This window comes from Emys orbicularis, chromosome 3 (assembly GCF_028017835.1).
Source record: "Emys orbicularis isolate rEmyOrb1 chromosome 3, rEmyOrb1.hap1, whole genome shotgun sequence".
In the NCBI taxonomy this organism is placed as follows: Eukaryota; Metazoa; Chordata; order Testudines; family Emydidae; genus Emys; species Emys orbicularis.
In genome coordinates, this window is record NC_088685.1 from 4,093,413 (window position 1) to 4,116,623 (window position 23,211).

General features: G+C 57.6%; 1 protein-coding gene across 1 annotated transcript in view; it reads right to left on the reverse strand.

The window, feature by feature from the left end:
* Nucleotides 1-3,254: 3,254 nt before the first annotated feature.
* The window catches only part of OTOF (otoferlin), a 43,407-nt gene continuing 23,450 nt past the window's right edge, over nucleotides 3,255-23,211 (reverse strand). Inside the window, exons 19-31 of the mRNA XM_065402251.1 lie at nucleotides 22,205-22,329; nucleotides 20,521-20,655; nucleotides 19,420-19,557; nucleotides 13,701-13,828; nucleotides 12,254-12,424; nucleotides 11,485-11,645; nucleotides 10,965-11,107; nucleotides 10,159-10,247; nucleotides 8,455-8,553; nucleotides 5,062-5,303; nucleotides 4,459-4,637; nucleotides 3,737-3,837; nucleotides 3,255-3,435 (exon numbers count right to left, since the gene is read on the reverse strand). Coding sequence (XP_065258323.1) covers nucleotides 3,255-3,435; nucleotides 3,737-3,837; nucleotides 4,459-4,637; nucleotides 5,062-5,303; nucleotides 8,455-8,553; nucleotides 10,159-10,247; nucleotides 10,965-11,107; nucleotides 11,485-11,645; nucleotides 12,254-12,424; nucleotides 13,701-13,828; nucleotides 19,420-19,557; nucleotides 20,521-20,655; nucleotides 22,205-22,329 — 1,892 coding nt within the window. The remainder of the gene's footprint in view (nucleotides 3,436-3,736; nucleotides 3,838-4,458; nucleotides 4,638-5,061; nucleotides 5,304-8,454; nucleotides 8,554-10,158; nucleotides 10,248-10,964; nucleotides 11,108-11,484; nucleotides 11,646-12,253; nucleotides 12,425-13,700; nucleotides 13,829-19,419; nucleotides 19,558-20,520; nucleotides 20,656-22,204; nucleotides 22,330-23,211) is intronic.

The window sequence follows — 23,211 nt, forward strand, 5'->3', positions numbered from 1 at the left end:
AGAGCCCTGGCTGGGTGTAAGTGCTAAACTCGCCCCGCCCTTTAACCAAAGACCTGCTGGCTGCTCCTCTTCCCAAAGCCCGGGCCTGCCTGCTTTGCTAAGCCACCAGGCGCTGTGCTGGTTAACGGGGGCTGCCCAAGTGAGACTGGTACACCCCTCCACCCCCGCTGCCTCCCCGGGGGGGTGCAGGTCGTTCGAGCCGACTGGTATCGCTGGGCCTAAGCTCTACCGCTGCGAGGCACCTTTATGTATAAAGCTGTGTCCCCGCCGGGGGCGTCCCCCCCATGTGCTACAATTACACTGGTACAAAGTGGGGTGGGGGGACGTGCAGGCCTCAGCCTGGGGCCCAGGTACATGGGCCTAGTTTGGCCATTGACTGCATGAGCCCCGTGACTTGTGAATTCCTGGCTAAACTGCCGTCTGGCTCTCTGCGATCTGAGGCTGCTGGGGGCTGGGGGGGCACTTTGGAGTCACCCTGACGGCTGTGGCGCTTCAGCATAGACTCTCCCTACGCTGACAGGAGGTCTCCGGTCCCCACAGGTAACCCACTGCCCTGGGTGGCAGCCTCCGTCTCTCACCCTAGGGCTGGCTCCAGGGGGGTTAGCTTGGCACAAACGTCCATCTGGGCTGGCGTTTTCCCCACGCCCCTGAGCGAGGTGGCTACGGTGCCCGGACGGGTTACTGGTGCCCAGGCCGTAGACTGCTCCAGCAGCGCCCGGTGCGGAGCCAGCTCTCCGCCCGCAGTCCAGCTGGGGCAGGGCCTGCCCAGGGCCCTGCTCCGAAACCGTTCCCATTCGCCAACAGGCCAGGGCCCGATGCTTGCTGCAGGGGCCACGGTTCAGGGCAGGGTCATGCGCTGCTCACTGACCCCCCCGCCATGTAAACATGGAGCTGCTGCAATGATCGGGGGGCTGTGTGTCAGACCCACCAGCACCGTTGTGCAGGGCTCCTCTCCACCCTCCCGCCCCCCGGGTAACCAACCTAGGCCCGGGAGGGAGAGTGACGTAGGCTCCGGCCTCCCAGGCCTCGCCTGACCAGGCCGTACTGCTCCTCTCACGCCCCCCCCGCTGCACCTCACTCTCTCATGCACGGTGCAGTTGTGCTGCTGGAATTTGGGGGCCCCCTTCTGCCCCCAGCCTATGCACAGGGCCGGCTCCAGGCACCAGCTTAACAAGCAGGTGCTTGGGGCGGCCCAGGGAGAGGGGCGGCACCTGCGGCAATTCGGGGGCGGCAGGTCCCTCACTCCCTCTAGGAGCGAAGGACCTGCCGCTGAACTGCCGCCGCCAATCGCGGCTTTTTTTTTTTTTTTTTGCTTGGGGCGACAGAAATGCTGGAGCCGGTCCTGCCTCTGCAGTGAGTGACTAAGCCATGCTCCAAAGGGCAGCCGGCGTCTTAGCCAGGGGCCCTGGGATGTTCCCAGCTCCACACCAGGCCCACAACTGGGGCGGTTCCATTTTCTTTTCTCTTTTTTTATTGACAGATAAAACACAAACATCATAAAAACAAACGAAAGAGGCTCCCCTCTCCCCCCCCCCCCCCCGAAGTGGCCCCTGGGCCGGCTGCTTTCGTCCCCGGCAGCGAGTGGCTCAGACCCAGGGCCAGAAATGAGTGAACACCAGACATGCGCTCTCGGCCCAGGGGGAAGGGAACGGCTGGAACGCATCAGGCCAAGCGTTAGCAGGGCTTGGGGCCAGCAGGGACCCTCCCAGCATCCCCTGCGGCGACAGGCCCCGCTGCGTTTACTGGGCATCAGGGCTAGAAAAGGGACCTGCTGGGTGGCCCTCCAGCCAGCACCGAAGGGATTCCCGCGCAAGCCATGCACCGGCCTAAATAGAGCAGCTGGGGGGCTGGAAAAGGGGCCCAGGCTGGGTCTCAGCCCACCCCACACGATGACAGCAGGCAGCCTGGAGAACTGCCTCTCCTCACAGCCTGGGCATGTTTCCCTGGCTCTGCTGCTGGGCTGCTGCTTTCTCCACAGCTTCCGGGGTGACTGTCACCCCCCGCCTGGGGGCAGGAGAGCCAGTGCCTTGGTCATGGGCAGCCTCCGAGCCAGCATGGGCGTGTGGGGTGGGGGACTCAAGCAGAGGGGGCTGCTTTTCTGGAGAGCCCCATGGCTCCTCTCCTCAGACTCCTCTGATGTGACCTCTCGGTGTGCAACGCCCCTGTTCTCCCTGGCACCTGCTCCCCAGGGTGACGCTGGCCGTGGAGGAAGGAGGGCGTGGAACAAACCAGAGCCGCACGTTCCCCCTCCCTGCCAGGCCGGCCGTGAGTGTGGGCGACTGGCCTCCTGGGGCTCTGGAAGCCAGAACCGGGGCACGGCTAAGAGGCTCTTAGCTGTGGGGGGTGTAATCTTAGAGCCAGCTCGGACGCCCTGTATTCGCCGACCTGGTCAGCTGCATTCACCCACGGAAAGCGCTACGGGAGCCCAGCGCCCCAGGCCCAACTCTTCCTTCCCTCCGGCCTCAGGAGAGAAATACACCAAAGGGAGCCGCGAAGAAGAAAACGCAAACAAGGAGAAGCCGCAGGCCGTTCCCCCAAAGCCAGTCCCGGCGCCGCTCCAGCATGGCGAGCGGGTGCGTGGCCCCGGGCCCGGGCGGCCTCACGCTCCCAGCAGCTTCTTGACCATGTAGCCGGGCATGCTGTAGAGGAAAAGTCCCACCATGATGAGGAGCAGCAGCGCCAGCACGATCTTAATGATGAGCCACTTGTAGCGGGTGCAGATCAGGTACTTGATGGACTTGAGCGGGTTGAGGAACCAGATGAAGGAGGTGTCGGGGCGACTATCCAACGGGCAGCGGCAGCAGGAGGCGGGGGGGAAGAGACGCACGGCCCGGGTGAGCAGCGTTAGACACAGCCAGGCCCCTGTGTAGGGGAAGAGCCTTCTCCCCACCCCACCACCAGGTCTTCGTGCCTCCACCCGCCGCCCCCCGGCCTTGGGCCGAGCCAGTTCCCCTGCCAGTTCCCTTCTCCCTCGGCTATGCCCCAAATTCCCGACTGCTCCCTCCGTGCCTTAGCCCAGCTGCTCATCAGCCCCGGGAGACCCAGCCGGCCTCCCGCTGGCCAGTCTCCAATGAGTCACGGCTGCTCTCTGCCACCCATGGGACTGGCCAGGGCCCCTGGCAGCCTGACTATACCCCACCTTAGTCCCCTTCCGCGCACCCAACGCCTTCACGGGCCCCTCCAGTGATCTCAGCCAGCAAATGTGCCCCAGGTGTTCGGGGCGGGAAGTACCATGAACAAAGGGGGTGGTGCCCTCAGGCCCCCAGCAGCTTCTTGACCAGGTAGCCCGGCATGGAGTAGAGGAAGAGGCCGACCAGGAGGAGCACAAGGAGGAGGAGGAGGAGTTTCAGGAGGAACCAGCGGTACGTGTGCCAGATGAAGTAACGGATGGACTTCAGGGGGTTCAGGAACCAGATGAAGCTAGTGTCGGGGCGGCTGGGGGGATGTAGGGGGGCGGCCAGAGTGACGGGGAGGAGGTGAAGAAAGGCAGGAAAGAAAGGTTGACACAGACACAGAGAACTGGACGTGTATGGGGAGGAAAACAGCCCGTATCATGGGGTGCCCCCACCAGCTGCCCAGCCCCCTCCCTGCCCTGTAGCATCAGGTCCACGCACCTAACCCCCCTTCTCTACCCAGCCTTCATCCCCACTGCCTACCCCACATCCTCAGCCTCCCCCCAGGCCTCCGCAGGCTCAGGCGTGACGTTTGTCGGTCCCCTCGCCGCCCCGTCACTTACTTGGGTTTCTCCAGCGGGTCGGGCTCGTTGCGGGCCAGCCCCGCGGGGGATTTCTCCGCCTCCTCCGCTGTCAGCAGGTGCAGCTCGGCCTCCACCTTGCCCTGTGGGGAGCAGAGAGAGTCGCTCTGGGGCCCGGGACTGCCCTGGCTGAGAACTCCCCCAGGGTGGGGGATCATCCCGCAGCCTGGGATGGCGTCTTGGGGCCTACGGCTGGAAAGGTGCCGAATCCTCCCAGCGCACATCACCTGAGCTGGCGGGGGTGACCGTAACCCCCCCCACCCTGAGGAACGGTCTCACCGCTCCCAGGATCTACCAGCGCCAGAGAACGGAGCCAGGGGTGTGCCCAGGGCCAGGCAGTGCGGGTCGGGCTCCCTCTGGTTCTCTCCGATCTCACTCAGCTCCACCTGGCTCTGCGCTTCCTGGCTACAGCTGGGACTGGCAGCGTCTGAGCGGCTGCTCCGCCTGCTCCTGCCACCCGGCTGGGCAGAGCACCCAGCCCTGAAAGCCGCATGGTCAGAGAAGGAGCCCAAAGTCTCCAGCCCTGTGGAGCCCAACCTCTGATGGGAATGAGTCACCCATCACTTCTGTCCTGCAGCCCCCCTGCTGGCCTGGTCCTGGGCCCCCCACGCCCAGCTCTGCCAGTGCCCTTCCTGGTGGTGACTGAGGCCGGGCCCACACTGCGGTGCTGCATTCAGCAGTGCCCCTCTCCCCGGCATCCTCACCGTGAGCTCCAGCTCGTCGTTCTCATTCCGGGCCACGAAGGGCCACCAGCCCTTCACCCTCTTCTGCTTGAAGATGGAGACCAGGGGCAGGTCGCCCTCGTTGGTCACCATGTCCATGCTGCACTGCTTCGCCGTCTTGGCGCCGCGCGGGAAGCGGTTCAGGTCCAGCTCGATCGCCCCTGCCAGGGAGAAACAACAGCAGCCGTCCCAGCGCGCTGGCACTGCCGCCGGGTGCACGGAGCTGCCGCTCCAGGGCCAACACCCTGAGCCTCATGGAAAGTGCCAGAGGAGCTTGAGCCAGCTGGTCCCTTGGACCTCTCATCCCCTGCTCTCCCTCCCCTCTGAGCTCCTGGGGGTCTCCCCTGCCTTGATAGATCAGCATCTCCTCTGGTGGCTTCTTCTCCCTCACCTGGGGCCGCCCCCCTTCTCTCTATCCTCTCGCCCTCTCCCGCCAGCCTTGCCTCCCCGGCCACGGACAGTGCCCAGAGTGGATCCCCAGATGCCAGCCTGGTGCTGCACGGCTGGGTGGCTCCCCCTGCCCCACCACAGCCTCGTGCCCAGGCCTGGCAGTGCGTCACCCCCTTGCCCCCTTCACCTACGCACCAAGGAAGTCGTCAGCAGAGAAGTGGTCGGCGTCCCAGACTTGCAGGGTGAGGCGAGCCGGGATCTTGTACTCGGTCTCGTCCCAGGAGAACATGGACTCCTTCTTGGAGATGACGATCTTCTCCTCCGCCATCAGGTAGTCGAAGGGGAAGACGTAGCGCCAGTTGAAGTTGCCCTCGCCCGTGAGCGAGTGGTAGTGCACGTCCGTGTCCTGCTTGTCCTCTTGCTGGCCCTTCAGCCACCTGCAGGGACCAGACAGTCGGGCAGGGGGACGGGGCTGGTCACGGGGAGCAACGGGACAACCAGACATGCCCCCCCCCGTGCCAAGGAGCTGCCGAGACAGACCCTCAGCTGCAGCATGCGGCCCAGAGAGACACACACAAAACAGGGGAGCAACGACCGCAGCAGTGGGCTGGGGGACTCGACTAATGGGGCAGATTGCGCGGAGCTCACCAGGCGACCAATAAGGGCAGGGCCCCAATGCCTCTCTGGAAGGGCCACCAGGGTCCACGCACCCAGGAGGGATGGGAGAACCTGGGTGATCCAATGGGACATGACGAGGAGGAGGGGGATGGGATTGAGGAAGGGAACGTGTGTGTGTGTGTGTGGACTGCCTGCTTGGCCCAGAGGGGCACCAGGGGGCTGTGGGCAGGGCGGGTTTGCAGAGTCATAGGGCCCAGGGGCCCAGTGTGATCATCTCATTTGACCTCCTGGCTAACACAGGCCAGGGCACTGCCCGAGAAGCCTCTCTGCAGCGGCTCCTTTAGAAACATCCAACTGTGACTTAAAAATCACCAGCGCTGGAGAATCCACCACGAGCCTCGGGCAATTGTTCCCATGGTTAATTACCCTCATTACTAAAAAACGACGCCTTAGTTCCTGTCTGACTTTGCCTAGCTGTAGCTTGCAGCCATTGGCTCCTGTTAGCCCTTTCTCTGCTGGACTGAAGAGCCCATGATTAAATCTGTGCTCCCGGGTATCGGCTGGGATCAAGTCACCCCGTAACCTTCGCTTGGTTAAGCTAAATAGATCGAGCTCCTTGAGTCTGTTACTATCAGGCAGGTTTCAGAGTAGCAGCCGTGTTAGTCTGTATCCGCAAAAATAACAGGAGTACTTGTGGCACCTTAGAGACTAACAAATTTATTAGAGCATAAGCTTTCGTGGGCTACAACCCACTTCTTCGGATGCATATAGAGTGAAACATATATTGAGGAGATATATATACACACATACAGAGAGCATGAACAGGTGGGAGTTGTCTTACCAAGTCTGAGAGGCCAATTAAGTAAGAGAAAAAAAACTTTTGAAGTGATAATCAAGATAGCCCAGTACAGACAGTTTGATAAGAAGCAAGTGTGAGAATACTTACAAGGGGAGATAGATTCAATGTTTGTAATGGCTCAGCCATTCCCAATCCCTATTTAGCCCTGAGTTGATTGTGTCTAGTTTGCATATCAATTCCAGCTCAGCAGTCTCTCGTTGGAGTCTGTTTTTGAAGTTTTTCTGTTTTAAGATAGCCACCCGCAGGTCTGTCATAGAATGGCCAGACAGGTTAAAGTGTTCTCCCACTGGTTTTTGAGTATTATGATTCCTGATGTCAGATTTGTGTCCATTAATTCTTTTGCGTAGAGACTGTCCGGTTTGGCCAATGTACATGGCAGAGGGGCATTGCTGGCACATGATGGCATATATCACATTGGTAGATGTGCAGGTGAACGAGCCCCTGATGGTATGGCTGATGATAGGGCCTAATCACATATCTCCTCAATATATGTTTCACTCTATATGCATCCGAAGAAGTGGGTTGTAGCCCACGAAAGCTTATGCTCTAATAAATTTGTTAGTCTCTAAGGTGCCACAAGTACTCCTGTTATTTTTGCGGATACAGACTAACACGGCTGCTACTCTGAAACATTACAAACATTGAATCTATCTCCCCTTGTAAGTATTCTCACACTTGCTTCTTATCAAACTGTCTGTACTGGGCTATCTTGATTATCACTTCAAAAGTTTTTTTTCTCTTACTTAATTGGCCTCTCAGACTTGGTAAGACAACTCCCACCTGTTCATGCTCTCTGTATGTGTGTATATATATCTCCTCAATATATGTTTCACTCTATATGCATCCGAAGAAGTGGGTTGTAGCCCACGAAAGCTTATGCTCTAATAAATTTGTTAGTCTCTAAGGTGCCACAAGTACTCCTGTTATTTTTACTATCAGGCAGGTTCTCTAATCCTTTAATCATTCCTGTGGCTCTTCTCTGCCCCCTCCAATGTATCAACATCCTCCTTGACCAGCGAATCCACCAGCACTGGACCCAGGATTCCAGCAGTGGTTCCACGGGTGCCAAATACAGACACAAAATAACCTCTCGGCTCCTACTCCAGATTCCCCAGTTATGCAGCCTGGGAGTGCGTTAGGGCTTTGGCCTCAGCATCTCAGCTGCTTAGCCACCACGACCCCCCAAAACTTTCTCAGCGACCCAAGCGGCCCCTTCTGCCCTGCACCCATCAGCAGCCCTTGCAAAATCTGCACCCAGCCCCCACTCCCCTGCCCAATGCCACGTGTCCCCATTATCCCGGGGACCCCTCCCTGCAGACTAGTGGCATGAAAGCCCAGCCCCGTGCAGAGGGCTCAGCGGGGAGGGGTCCATGCAGAGCGGTGGCCGGGGTGGGGGGCATAACCCATTCAGAGATAGGAAAAGAAATCTACACACTAACTATTTGCCTGGCTTGAAGCTAATAGCAGCAACCCCTCGCCCCCGGGCCTGTGTGAGTATGATGGAGAACGCCCTGGGAAGCCCCATCCCAAGGCAATTCTAAGCTTGCACTGCCCTGATCTGCGGTGACGCATGCTGCCCGCTCGTGGGGTCCCAGAGCCTGGTGGATCATCTACACCCCAATTAAACAGCCCCGTAGCCTGAGCTCCACGTGCACGCCACGGGCCAGGCTGATCCCCCCAGATCCCCACGCTCTGGGTTTGGTTGGAGTGCTCCCGAGGGGCAGCAAGGAACGCCAGTGACACTCGGGACAGGTTGAGCGGGCGCGTGTGTCCCTCTGCACGGCCCGCAGGGGAGGGGGGGGGGGCCTCGTCCGTTACCCCCTGACATAGATGTCAGACATCTTCTCTCCTGTCATGAAAGCATCATCCTCCAGCAGCACCTCGTCGGTGTTCCAGATCACCACCCGCAGCTCATAGCTAGGCGGCCGGCGGGGCGGGAACACACAGACAGCCACACCGGGCGCGGAGCAGACACGGCAAAGGGAGTGTGGGGGGGAGACACACACAGAGGCAAAACAAAGAAGCAGAATGTCTGTTATTCACCCCCACGGCCCCCACACCAAGCGCCAGCGGGATCCCGGAGCGAGGCGCCGGCGCCGCGCTGTACCTACCCCCTGACAAAAATGTCACTGGATTTCTCCCCAGTGAAGAAATCATCGTCCTCCAGGATTACCTCATCTGTGTTCCACACTATCACTCTAAGCTCATATCTGGAAGGGAGACAAGGAGGTGAGGCGAGGCCGGCGGGGAAAGCTGGGGCAGAACGGCACAGAGCCGGTGGGGCGCTGGGATCGGCTCCCCGGGACAGAACCCCTCTCCTGGGGGGGTGCCACCGTGCTGGCCCAAGAGGAGGGTTCAGCCGTGAGCTTCGTGGCAGCCCAGTCCTGGGCCCCTCAGCTGTTTCAGACCAGAAGGAGCCGTTAGGATCAGCTAATCTGACGTCCCGCCGGCCGGGGGACCTGGGCAGGCAGCCCGCTCCTGGGCTTGGTCAGCTTGCTCCCAGCTCGGGGGCTGGAGCAGGGCAGCCTGTTGCTGCAATAGCTGCTGGCACCTGGGCCCACAAAATTCACCTCCGCAGAATTCAGGTGAAGTCCCTGGGGCTGCCCCGGGGCCAATGGGAGCAGAATTTCCCCTCCCTGCTCAAACCAGCGTCCCGGCAGCCCAGATGTTCCAGCACAGCCCTGCCCCCGGGCCCAGCTGGGGTCTGGGGAGCTGGGAGGAGCCAGAGCCCATGTCCCCTAGGTCGGGCTGTGGGTTTCATACCTAGGGAGCCCCCTCTCCTGTAGGCGCATTCGGGCAGGGCCCAGCCGAGGCCCCTAGCACGCTGCTGAGTAACAGATTCATAATTAATAGTTTAGGGCGCCAGCAGGTGTGACCTGGGGTGGCTCCTTGCCATGGTTCCCTGCCAGGGATGCTGACCCACCCCAGCTGATGATAATACGCATCACGCCCTGGGCTGCGACGCCCCTGGGGCTGCAGCCTCGTCGCTGATGGACGGGGGCTCGCGGGGTTGTTAAAACGCTGGCCTGGCTCGATCCGCAATCTCTGGCTCACGTGCAGGCCGGGCACATTCACACCCACATGCGTGCACAGAGAGGGTGGGGGCTTTGCTGGGTGTTTCCCATCACTCAGGTCCGGCCCTGGCCACTAGTCGCGATCGGGAACAGACGGCAGGGCCCCGGCTCAGCTTTCCCGGCGGCGGGCGGGCAGAAGGCGCTTTGGTGCTGGAAGCTGTTGAACACCTTCCCTGCCCCGGCCACGGCAAGAAGGGCCCAGCACCGGTTCCTGGAGTGCTGCTGAGCGCCGGTTCCTCCATCGCCCTCCCTGCCCAGCCTCTCTGTCCCCTCCTGCGGCCGGATCACGCCTTGGTCCTGAGCTCTCCTGCGCCCCGGTAGACCCGGCCCAGTGCCAGTGGAAGGAGCCTCAGTGATTTCACTGGGCTTCAGATCAGGCCCTTATCTCTGCGGCCACGGAAGCTCAAGGCCCTGCAGGCGCTAACTCCGCCTCGGTGCCTGGCTGGGGCCCCGTGCGCTGCCTCCCTGTGGGCAGCCGGCAGGCGCAGGAGACGGAGGACGTCAACCCCCGACTCCCAGCCACCGCCCAAATCAAGGGGCCAGGAGCATGGGCTGGAGGGATCGCTCCTCGCGGGGCAGGGGAGGGCTCCATCCAGCCGAGGGTTTCCTATAGATCTCAGCCCAAACCAGCAGGCTGCTTAGGAGCGCTAAGGCAGGCCCGGAAACCTCCCGTTAGGAGCAGCATGAGGGGCGACCGATGTGGGGTGTGGGCTGGTCCCAGGCGACCACTCGGTTCGTTACCTCTTCGGCTTCCTGGGAGAGATGTCGATGGCGGGGCCAGGTGCCGGCATATCCATGGGGAACATGTCCACCCACATCTCCAGCCGGCCCTGCAACGTTGGGGAGACCGAGTTAGCTCCCCCTGCTGTGTCCTCCCCTCCCTTTCCTGGGGTCCTTCCCCTCCCGCCTGGCAGCACCAGCCTGAAGGTGACAGTCGCACGGCGACAAGGCCGTGGCAGGCCGTGTTGGCAGAGAACGTTGCCAGCTCGGGGGCTCAGCTGCACCCCCAGCCCCCCACAGAGTGTCGCCTGCCCGGGGAGTAGATGAGAGGCAATAGACGGGGTACTGAGGGGACGTGGGGTACGGTGGGAAGGGCGGGGAGAGGCGTGGCCACGGGGTGGGGCTGCAGGGTGGAGCTGGAGGGGAAACAAGCGCATGAGGGTAGAGAACAGGGTCCAGGCATGACAAAGGCAGCCACAGACCTACAGCTGTGGGCTTGGGGAGCACAAGGGAACGGGGGCTTGGGGAGGTATGGAAAGGGGGAGGGGACCTAATCAGACAGGGCTGGGGCCTGGGAGGCAGAGATCATTGCTATTATTGCTCCCCAGGGGTGATTTTTTGTGGGAAGGGGCTTCCCCTGCAGGATTCTCCACCTGGGGGGATGGGATGGGGCCGGTCCATATGGCCTTGGATCTGCCTTGCACGTGGGAACCCATGAGGCTCAGCAGAGCTGGCGTTCCTGAGGGCCAGACGGGGGTGCTGCATTCACCTCTCCGTCCCCCCCAGCACCGAGCCGGTGACCCCGATGCCAGGCGGGCGGGCGGTACCTGTTCGATGCCAGGCTTGTCGGGATTCAGCAGCGGCCGCGTCTCCACGTGCTCCGGGACGAGCTTGCAGCCCACGCGGGGGATCTCCTCCCAGTGGCGCAGCACTGCCAGGGCCAGGTGCTCGTCCGTCTGCTTCTTCTGACCTGCGTGCGCAGAGCGAGCGCTGAGCCAGGCCGCGCTGTCTCACCTCCATTGACTTCAGGGGGCTTTGGGTCAGGCCCCTCCCAGTGCCCCCTGCCCGGCCAGAGCAGGCCGACCCACACCCTCCGTCTCACCCACCATTGCAAAGCAGGCGCTCGATTTGCTGGCACGCTCCTTGCCTGGCCTGGTGTGTGTGTGGGGTGCCCATAGCGGGGGAGGTGTGCGCAGGTGTCTGCAAGGACCGGCCAGGGGGTAGCTGCAGAGAAACCCCCCGGCACAGGACCAGCCGTGCTGCTGCCCCAGATCAGACACTGCGGCTACTTTCCACATAGCCAGCTGACGGGCACCAGGGGGAGTGCCGCGCCCTCGGCCCCATTACCGTTTTCATCCTCCATCTCCCTGGGGCCGGTGAAGACCCGGTTGGCGACTTTCACCCGCCCTCCAGGGCCGTAGTGGGGCCCGTCCACCTTGCCCTCTCTGCACAGCTTGGCGAGGATCTGCGTGGGCTTCCCGGGGTCCCGCCACAGGTTGTAGCCGTGGCTGTGAAGAAAGGGCTGAGGTCAGGGAGAGCCGCTGCGGATCCCACTGATTCCAACTCGCCCAGGGAGAAGGGGCCGGCCCCGCTCCCCCGGGGCTGGGAGGAAGGCGGAATCACAGCGGCTGAGCCGGGAATCATATGGGAAGGGACTGTGCAGACCAATGTCCCCTGCTCTCCCAGCCCTGAGCTCCCCACACATGGATCTGCCGGTGCCCCTCAATCCCGAACTGCGCCCCTTGCGATCCCTGCCCTGGGTTCCCCACACGTAGCTCTGCTGGTGCCCCTCAGTCCCGACCCACGGCCCCCTGCCGCCCCAGTTCTGGGCTTCCCCACCAAGTTCTGGCCAATGCCCCTCAGGCCTGGCCTTACGTGTCCCCTCTTGGAGTGCCTATGCACCCTCTGCTGATGCCCCTGATCCTGCCCTGCATTCCTGCTATTCCACGTGGGGTGCCCCACACAGGCGCAGACAGGCCCGGGGGTAAGTAGCACACAGCGTTTCCACGTGCCCTGCTGGGCTTGGGGGCGGGTATAGGCCCGGGCCTGGCGCTCTGCCCGGGGGCAGGTTCATTCCCACGCAGTCGGGGCACTGGGGCGGGAGGTGTTTCCATACGTGGAGTAGGTCTGTGAGATGCCGCAGGTGGCCCGGTGCTTGCTGTAGTATCGGTTCTCCAGGTCGATCTTGGTCTCCCCGATCAGGTCGTCAGAGCCCACCAGGTCCCAGTCGTACACGGCCACCGTCAGCATGGACTCCATGGGGAAGGTGGCCTCAATGTCGAATGACCTGGGGAATGGGGAGGAGAGAGAACGGAAGAGCATTTACCCCTGGGCCTTGGTGCAGGCCCCACCCTTGTCAATGGCCCTGGCTCGCCTCGCAGCCAGCTCTGCCCCAAGGCTCCGCCCTGTGCTCCACCCCGAGGCCCCGCCCCTGCTCCGCCCACATTCTGCCCTGAGGCCCCGCCCCCACTTTGCCTGGGCTTTACCCCGAGGCCCCGCCCCTGCTCCGCCCACATTCTGCCCTGAGGCCCCGCCCCACTCTGCCTGGGCTTCACCCCAAGGCCCCGCCCCTTCTCCACCCACATTCTGCCCCCCGCCCCCACCCTGCCTGAGCTTCACCCCAAGGCCCTGCCCCTGCTTAGCCTCTTCCCCCTGAGGCCCCGCCACCACTCGCATGGGGAGGGGGCAGAGAGGAGTGAGCAGGAGGTCGGGGGGAAGGGGTGGAGAGGAGTGAGCGGGGGGCAAGGCACTGAGGGGGCGGAGAGGAGCAATCAGTGAGCAGCGAGGAGCAGCGAGGGAGCAAGGCGGGGAGGAGAGGAGCGAGCGGGAGGGCAAGGCGGGGAGGAGAGGAGTGAGCGGGGGGCAAGGCACGGAGGGGGCGGAGAGGAGCAATCAGTGAGCAGAGAGGAGCGAGCGGGGGAGCAAGGCGGGGAGGAGAGGAGCGAGCGGGGGGGCAAGGCGGGGAGGGGGCGGAGAGGCTGAGTGGGGGCAGGGCTACAGTCTGGGCACTGGTGCCCCTTCTGAGTGTGGGCCCAGCGTCAGTGGCACCATTGTAAACCCAGCGCTGGACGAAATGGGGACGCCAAGCCTGCCTTTGTCCCTCTGCTTGTTTCGATCACAAGCTCCTTTGCAAAGGGCTTGTCGCTCACTTTGGCTTTGGCTAGCACCGAGCACAACAGGGCCTTGATCTCCATTGGGTCCATGCCGCATGACTGGAAATCTACCATCCCTCAGCGTCCCCCAGCAGCTGACCGCAGCGATCTTCTCAGCGTTTCTGTGCTCCTGCTCCTCTTCTACCTAGGCTTTATACTCCAGCCTCCCTGGCTGCCAAGACCCGGTTCTCTGCCTCCCTCTGAAGGCACTGGCCAGGACTGGAGACAATCCGGCAGGATGGGCCAGTGCCTAGAGCACGGGGCTAGTGCTAAGGAGTCCTGGGCTCTCTTCCTGCCCCTGCTTGCTCTCTTCAGGGCAGGGACTGTCTCCCACTATGCGTCCGAACTACCCCTCGCCCAGCGATCTCAGCTGTGGCCGCTAAGTGCCTCAATAACGCTGCAGTGCCTTACTTCCCAAAGATGGGGTTGAGCTGCTTGGAGATGTAGTTCTCCTTGTCTTTGAGGTCCGTCTTGCCCAGCTTGATGGCGATATAGGGATCGGCTTTCCCGTTGATGTCGGCTGGGTGCAGGTCGGTGGCCTGTGGGGAAGACACGAGACACGCTGTGTCCCCGTGGGGTTTCCCTGGCACACGTGGCCCACACCAGTCACGCATTCGCTTTCTGCAGCGTGGCTGCAAGTCTCTTGCAAGACAAAACTGACAAACTGTAACTTGACTCCCCTCCGCCCCTCGGAAGAACGTAACTGGGTCAGCCCAATGGTCCATCTAGACCAGTATTCTCCCTCTGGCCGTCAGAGGCAAGGGACACCCAGAGCATGCGGTTGCATCCCCGACCATCTTGGCTAATAGCCATTGGACCCGTCCTCCAGGAACGTATCTGATTCTTAGAATCATAGGACCAGAGGGTAAGAAGGGACCGCAAGGGTCATCTAGTCTAATGCCCCCACCAAGAGGCAGGATTTGTTGTGCCTAAAACATCTTTTTTGAACCCAGTGATACTTTTGGCCTTCACAACGTCCCTTGGCAATGAGTTCCACAGGCCGACTGTGCGTTGTGTGAGAAATACTTCCCTCTGTTTGGTTTAAATCTGCTGCCTATTCATTTCATCGGTTGACCCCTTGGTTCCCCTACAACTCTCGCTTCCTTCTCCCGGCACAGATGCAGAAGTTTTTCATCCACTCTCCTCTTATAACACCTCCACTTGCCCCAGTGAGCCCATCCCATCTCATCTCCTGAGCTCCCTCGCGCCCACCCTCATCCCCACCCTTCTCTTCTTCGTAACCTCTGGCTCTCCTCTGGCTCTCACAATACGACCACGCTCTCGGCGATTCGCAGATCCCAAGGGCAAAGGGACCAAAGTGATCATCTCATCTGACCTCCTGGATAGCACAGACCTTCCCCCAAATAATTCCTGTTTGAACTAGAGCAACAGCCAGTCTTGATTTAAAAATGGTCGGTGATGGCGAATCCACCACGGTCCTTGGGAAATTGTTCCAATGGTAATTATCCACCATGTAAAAAATGTACGTCTTATTTCCAGTCTGAATCGGTCTAGCTTCAACTTCCAGCCCTTGGATCCTGTTAGACCTTTCTCTGCTACACTGAAGAGCCCATTGTCAGATATTTGTTCCCCGGGGATTAAGCTCTTTGAGTCTATCATGTAGGGCAGGTTTCTAACCCTTTAATCAGTCTCGTGGCTCTTCTCTGAACCCTCTTTAATGTATCAACCTCCTTCTTGAACGGTGGGCACAGCACTGGACGCAGGATTCCAGCAGCGGTCGCACCAGGGCCAAATACAGAGACAAAATAACCTCTCTGCTCCTGCTAGAGATTCTCCTGTTTTATGCATCCCAGGATCACATGAGCTCTTTTGGCCCCTGTGTCACTCTGGGAGCTCTGCTTCAGCTGATTCCATCCCCCTCCCCCAAATCTTTTTCCGAGTCATTGATTTCATCCTGTAAGTACGGCCTCAGGCTTTGTTTCTAGATGGTTACATTTACATTTAGCTGTATTAAAACACACATTGTTTGTTTGCGCCCAGCTTACCAAGCGATCCAGAGCAGAACAGACCTGTCCTCTTCATCAGTTATAGATGTATATAGATATACTATGCAAGGAATTTGAATATATACAGGACATATGTTTTAAAGTCTGCATCAAGGTATTAGTCACCAGCAAAGACGAAGAACAGGTTTTCCATACAACAGGAAGTAAGAAATGTGTATTTCTCTGTTGGAATGTAGATTAAGCAGTGTGATCTAACACAACAGATGCCCATTTTACATACACAGTCAAACATTAACGAAGAGATGTGACGTCAACAGGGAAAGCAGCACACAGGAAAAACAAGTCACAGGTGGTTATCCTGTCTGTGAGGAAAGACAATGAAATGTTGGGGGTACACTGAGGAGGCAAAGAAGACCCCCACCCTCATCCTGCACCTAGGAAGGAAACGGACAGTGTGTTTACATTCATGAAAAACGGATCTCAGCCAACCTTGGCTGCAGGAGACTTTGGGTGAGAGAAACTTCTTTAGACAGGAGGGTAACCTGGTAGTTTAGTCTCTAGAAAGTGTGTTGTGCTTTTATTTGCTATGTAACCCTTTGTTTCCAATATCCTCACTCACTATCTCCTGAATCTCTAGTCTTTGGTAATAAACGTCTTCTTGTGTCACTCAGAGCTGTGGTGTTCAGCAGAGTGCTGGCTGAGCTGAATCGTTCAAGCTGGCCTGGCCTGTTCCTTTGGGGAGGGCAGCCCTGCTAGTTCTGTGTGTGGTCAGTGGAGAGGGTGCCGGACGTGACTGGGAACGCTCAGAGCGGGCCGGGGCTTGGCGTGTGCACACAGACAGCGAGACCTGCAGCGGGCTAGAGGGCAGGGCTTGTGTTGCCAGAGGCTGGGGGATTCAGGGAGCTGATTCACAGACCAGGCTGCCTCACGTTTAAGGGCAGGTGGTGGTGCGGTGCCCCACAACCGTGGGCACTGTCATGTGGGGACCCCCTAGAAACACACCCGCTCCGTGATGATTCCCCATTTACAGTTACATTTTGAGTCTTATCAGGTCACAGGTTTTGGTCCATTTAATGTGTCCCATTCGTTGTATATCGGCCTAGTTTTCTAATCAAAATGTTCTGTGCTACCAAGTCCAACGTCTGTAACATCAACACTATTACCTCTCTCAACCAAACTAGTCATCTCATCAAAAACATATATCAGCCCCATGCTCTGGGTGTCCCAAAGCCTCTGACTGCCGATGCTGGGACTGGACGACAGGGGATGGATCACTCAATAATTGCTTTGTTCTGTTCATTCCCTCTGAAACACCTGGCATTGGCCATTGTCGGAAGACAGGATACTGGGCTAGATGGACCATTGGTCTGACCCAGTCTGGCCGTTCTTATGTTCTTGTCAAGTTATTTGACAGAAAAGGACCTGGGGATTACAGTGGACAAGACACTGGATATGAGTCAACAGTGTGCTCTTTTTGCCAAGAAGGCTAATGGCATATTGGGCTGCATTAGTAGGAGCATTGCCAGCAGATCGAGGGAAGTGATTATTCCCCTCTATTCAGCACTGGTGAGGCCACATCTGGAGTATTGTGTCCAGTTTGGGGCCCCCCACTACAGAAAGGATATGGACAAATTGGAGAGAGTCCAGCGGAGGGCAACAAAAATTTTTAAGCGGCTGGGGAACATGATTTATGAGGACAGACTGAGGGAAGTGGACTTATTTAGTCTGCAAAAGAGAAGAGTGAGGGGGGATTTGATAGCAGCCTTCAACTACCTGAAGGGGGTTCCAAAGAGGATGGAACTCGGCTGTTCTCAGTGGTGGCAGATGACAGAACAAGGAGTAATGGTCTCAAGTTGCAGTGGGGGAGGTCTAGGTTGGATATTAGGAAACACTATTTCACTAGGAGGGTGGTGAAGCACTGGAATGGATTACCTAGGGAGGTGGTGGAATCTCCTTCCTTAGAGGTTTTTAAGGCCCGGCTTGACATAGCCCTGGCTGGGATGATTTAGTTGGGGTGGGACTAGATGACCTCCTGAGGTCTCTTCCAACCCTAATCTTCTATGATTCTAGGATTCTATGATCTATTTTCCATAAAACCATGGTGATTGGAATTAATTACATTACCCTCCTTTAGTTCTTTATTAATCAAGTCCCGTATGCAGCTGTTCCATTATCTTGCCTGGGATCAATGTCAGGCTGACTGGCCTATAACTACCTAGGTCATCTCATTTACCCTTTTTAAAAATTGGTACAACATTAGCTTTCTTCCAGGCTTCTGGAACTTCCCCAGTGCTCCAAGACTTATTGAAAATCAATATTAATGGCCCAGCGCATTCCTCAGCCAACTCTTTTAAAACTCTTGGAGTCAAGTTATTTGGACCTGCTGTTTAAAAATGTCTAACTTTAGTAGCTGCTCTTTAACATCCTCCAGAGATACTAGTGGAATGGAAAGAGTGTTATATGATATGACTACATCATCTGTTTTTTCCCAAATACAAAATATTTATGGAAAATGTCTGCCTTTTCTGCATTAGTGATAATTCTACCTTTTACATCTAGTAATGGACCTATACCATTGTTGGGATTCTTTTTGTTCCTAATATACTTTAAAAACTCTTTCTTATTGTTCTTAACTCTGCTGGCCATAGATTTCACCTTGTGTCCCTTTGCTTCCCTTATCAATTGTCTACAATTACAATTTATATTCATTACTATCAACTTCCCATTTTTTCCATTTGTTATAGCTGTCTTCACTTCCCCTGTAACCAGGTAGTTTTTTAAACCAGTACAGCCTTCTTCCTTGACTGTGGAATTGTAGCTTTTTGGGTATCTAGTAAAGTGTTCTTAAACAATTCCCAATTATTCACATTTTTCTGATTAAATTCTTCCTCCTGGCTGATTTGGCTCATACTTTTTTTCAGTGTTGTGAAACTGGTCCTTTCAAAGCATCAAGCTTGGACTTTATTCTATTTGCACATTAAAACTATGATCAAGTCATGATCACTTGTACCTACCCTACCATTAATTTTCAGTTCTATTGTCAGTTCCTCTTTATCTGTTTAGGATAAGGTTTAATATAGAATTCCCCCATATTTTTGAGTTAGGAAATTATCATCTATAGCAGTGGTTCCCAAACTTGTTCCGCCGCTTGTGCAGGGAAAGCCCCTGGAGGGCCGGGCCGGTTTGTTTACCTGCCACGTCCGCAGGTTCGGCCGATCGCGGCTCCCAGTGGCCACGGTTCCCTGCTCCAGGCCAATGGGGGCTGCTGGAAGCGGCGCGGGCCGAGGGATGTGCTGGCCGCCGCTTCCCGCAGCCCCCATTGGCCTGGAGCAGCAAACCGCAGCCACTGGGAGCTGCAATCGGCCGAACCTGCAGACATGGCAGGTAAACAAACCGGCCCGGCCCTCCAGGGGCTTTCCCTACACAAGCGGCGGAACAGGTTGGGAACCACTGATCTATACTATTAAGAAATTCCGAGGATGTTTTAGCACTGGCAGCATGAGTCACTGAAATCGAAGTTCCCTGTGACCACACAGCTTTTTTACCTACACTTTAGAGCAGCAGTTCTCAACCCGCGGCCTGCGGGCTGCATGCAGCCCAATTACCACACAGCTGCGGCCCAGCTCAGCTGTGTGCTAAAGGCCGCGGGCTCCATCCTCCTGGCTGCCCTGCCGCGCAGTCCCTGCCCCACACCCCACACCCAGCTCTCTACTCCTGGCCCCACTCTGTGGAGGGGTCTCTGGGCGGAGGGTGCTGAGCATTGGGGTTCGTGTGGGGGGGGTCTAGGTGGGGGGCACTGTGGGTCTCAACCTGCGGCCCAGCTAACTCTTTGTGGGCTGCATATGCAACCACAATGATAAATAGGTTGAGAAGCACTGCTTTAGAGACAGGTGCTTAAGGAGCTGTCGTCCTGTTCCCGAGTGTGCTGTGGTGGTTTGTAGCAGACACAACTCCGGCCTTACCTGTGCTCTATCTGTTAGGACATTGACCATCTTCATACGTGTTGGCAGTGACTTGGAAACAGGGAATGCCGTTCTTGACATAGAGCGTCCCTCCTCCTCCCCTCTTGCCCACTCGCTCCTCCTTGAAGAGGTTCAAACCATTGACTTTAACACATCCATCCTCCATGGGATGGACCACGCTGTCCGGCAGGTTACACTCACCCTCACGATGTACACTCGGACCAGCACGTTGATGGGGTCATTGTTTGGAATCCCCTGGAACATGCCGAAGTTGGGGTCGTATCCTGCCTCCTTGGTGATGTCGTCGGGAAGCGGCACTTTGTAAACACACATGGAACCCTGGGGCAAGGAAAAACATGTCCCGAGTGGGATTCCACCCTAGGGCTCAGCCTGAGGACCAAACACCCCTACGGGCCACATCCTGATCGCCGTTAACCCGGGGTGAGCCCAGAGCCACGGCGCCCTTGGCTCCAGCCGTCACACCTCTGAGTTCCGCGGAGGTGGGTTCAGCGAGCGAATGAGAAAATAGCATCAAGGATGCAGCGTGTTGGTGAGTCCCGTGAAAACAGTCCGCAGTCTGATTGGCCGGGGGTGAGGGCCGCCCAATTGGGGATGAATTCCACCCCCCCCCCCGAAAAAAATCTTAACACTTCTGGCCGGACGGAAAACCCGTTTCCCAGCCAGCCCAGCTTGTGACGGGCTGTGATTCCACACCCGTGTGAAATACCTTTTTGGGGGGCCAATCTTGTAAACCCTTCCTCGCTCGAGTGAGTCCTACACAAGCCAATAGCGCCATTGGCGTCAACAGGGCTACCTGTCTGAGTCGAGAACAGGCCAATGGAGGAGTCACAGGACTGGCTCGTAATCTGGGAAGCCTGGGGAAGGGAAGGATTTGCTGAGGGATACACTCTGGGTCTGGGCACTGGCTTTATGTGGCAGCCAGACCATGTGGATACTGCAGGAATTAAAGAGACACGTCACTGACTGACTGGGGCAGGTTGTGACCAAGGGGGGGTTACCCCACGGTGGGCAGGGCAGGCCACATGGTTCCACCCCTGCGCTCTCCAGAAGCAGCTCTGAGCCCAGAATAGTCCTGCTGATAGATCCGCTGGAGGTCTCCCATCCGTGTAGTGATCTGTCTCAGCCCAGGAGAGCTTACTCGGTCTAACGGGCTAACACTCCAAGGGAGCAGGGTGGAAGGCGCCGTAGCAGAGTTCGGTTGGGTTCCCTGTGAATTGATTTCTATTGTATCTGATCCATGTCCCTGCCCGCAGGGGGGTCTCCCGGCTGGGCCAGACTCACCTTGAACCGGCCCACTATCCGCTCTTCCTCCGTCGTGGTGTCGTCGTTGTCCCCGATCTTCCCCCGGAAGAGGCTGAACGTGTGCAGCCAGTCTTCAAAGCAGTCGAACTCCATTTCCAGTTCTTTGTTGTAGACCTAGGAAGGCGAAGCGGAAAGTCATGGGGCGCACACGTTCCCCGTGCCAACAGCAGCAGCCCAGGCTGGGAGCCCAGAGCGCCCGAGGGCAGTGGGCTCCCAACTCCCATGAAACGCCGTTGGGGATGGGGCGCCTAATGCTGGTAATTCCCAGCCAACAGCAACAACGGGTGAGATGACTCCCAAGCTGCCCAGGGAACTGCAGGGCCAGACGTGGCCTCAGAAAGCAGAGAAGGAAAAGCCAGACTACAGCCCAGCTCCTCCCATAGCCAGTGCAGGTCTGCTTCCTGCAGGACCTTCCCCAGGGCTTTATCACGTCCCCTTGTAACTGGAGCAAGTGAGGCAGTTTGCCTCCATGCCCTTGGGAGACTGTGCCGCAGTGTAGCACATCTCACTGCTCGGCATGGCAGAGCTTCAAGAAACGTCCTGTGTTGACACTAACCTTGGCTTCCCCGTGACCCGCACAAACAACGAGAGAAACGCCAATGGCAATGACCACTGGGCTCTATTCTATTTGGGTTCTTATCTCCTCCTCCCTGCATTATCTGAGCCCCTTTCAGTCCTAAGAACATGAGAACGGCCATACTGGGTCAGACCATGGTCCATCTAGCCCAGTGTCCTGTCTCCAACAGTGGCCCGTACCAGAGCTCCATGGGGAGTGTACAGAACAGCAATTATGGAGTGATCCACCCCTGTCTTGTACTCCCAGCTTCAGTCAGAGGTTTAGGGTTGCCCCAAGCTTGGGGTTGTGTCCCTGACCATCCTGGCTAATAGCCATTGATGGACCTGCCCTCCATGAACTTATCTAGTTCTTTCTTGCGCCCAGTTATACTTTTAGCCTTCATAACATCCCCTGACAATGAGTTCCACAGGTCAGTTGTGTGTTGTGTGGAAAAAGTACTTCCTCTGGTTTGTATTAAACAGGCTGCCTATTAATTTCGTAAGGTGATCCTTGGTTTTTATATTTTGGGAAAGCGTAAACAATACTTCTCTAGTCACCTTTGCCACATCACTGATAATTTTATAGCCTCGATCACATGCTCCCTTTGTCACTTTTCTAAGCTGAACTGCCCTCATCTTTTTAGTCTCTCCTCATCGGAAAGCCGTTCCGTACCCTTGACCATCTCCGTTGCCCTTCTCTGAACCTTTCCAGTTCTGCTTTATCCTTTTTGAGATGGGGCGACCAGAACTGCATGCAGTATTCAAGGTCTGGGAGCACCACAGGTTTATATAGTGTCGGTCTTATTTTCTATCCCTTTCCTAACAGTTCCTAACCTTCTGTTAACCTTTGTGACCGCTGCTGAGTATTGAGCGGAAGTTTTCATGGAACTATCGATGGTGACTCCAAGATCCCTTTCTCAGGTGGTAACAGCTAATTTAGAACACATCATTGTGTCTGTGGAGTTGGGATTATTTTTCCCAGTGTGCATTACTTTGCACCTTATGAGGTGTAACGCTTTCAGGACAAATGGCTGAGCCCAGGGGCCACCAGCCCCTCCCCAGGCTGGGATCTGGCACCCACCCTAGCCCCTGAGCGGCTGGCACTCACCTTCAGCTCGTCAATCTTCTGTTTGCTCTTCTTCTCAGGGGCCTCCAGTGGCTGTTGCTGCTTCTTCTTCTTGTCCTCTTTGGGTGCCTTGACCTTCTCCTTGGTCTTTGCCTGGCCCTTGGAGCCTTTCATAGGAGAGTCATCAAGTTTGATTTCTGAGTCCAAGGGGAGAGACGGGTGGGAAGGAGGTGGAGATGCGGGGTGGGGGTGGGATGAACACAGGACACTCAACCATGGTGTGCATGAAAGCTGACAGCCAACGGCTAAACCTACAGCTTACATGGGCAACCCCCACCCCAGCAGGTCAGTCGGCACAACCTCGCCCGGGGGCGTAACGTCCCATTTGCTGACGGACCAGTGGTTAAATGTCCTTTTGGTCTCAGGAGCTCTCACGAAGGGCTGGATTCCCTTTGCAGCATGGGGAACAAACCCCAGCATGGGTTGTCAGCAGGTCCGAAGCCTAGATCTTCAGCCCACAGCACAGAGCTTGACCACTGGAGCCAAAGGAACAATCCCATTAGGTGGCAGCAGTAGTAGGCTGTTACCCTCTATGCAGAGCAGCCACGACACACACTGAACAAGTGTGCTACCCAGGCAGCTAACACAGGTTTGTTCGAAAGGGAACTGTGGACACTCTTTCCCAAGATCTAAGGTTCCCCCAGCCCCATCCCAAAGTCTTTGGGGGTTTCCTCTTCCTTTGCTGTCTCCGTCTTGCCAACTTTCATGGCTTCTTTGCCGTGCAGATGAGAACAGACAGACTGGGACAGACAAATGCGCAGTGTGAAAGGGGGAGGGCAGAGCATGCGGGGCGGAAGCTGCCCGTGGCCAGGCTCCGCTCGGGAATGGTTGGCAAAGACAGGTGAGGGAGGCCAGAGACACCGTACCAAGAGCAGCCGGAGTGACCTTGCGACTGGGGTGAAGAGACTTGGAGCCCGGGCCGAGCCCCGGGGGTTCTGCAGGGAGCAACCGGGTGCTTCTCGTAGTGCAGAGCCCGGGGACTGAGCTGA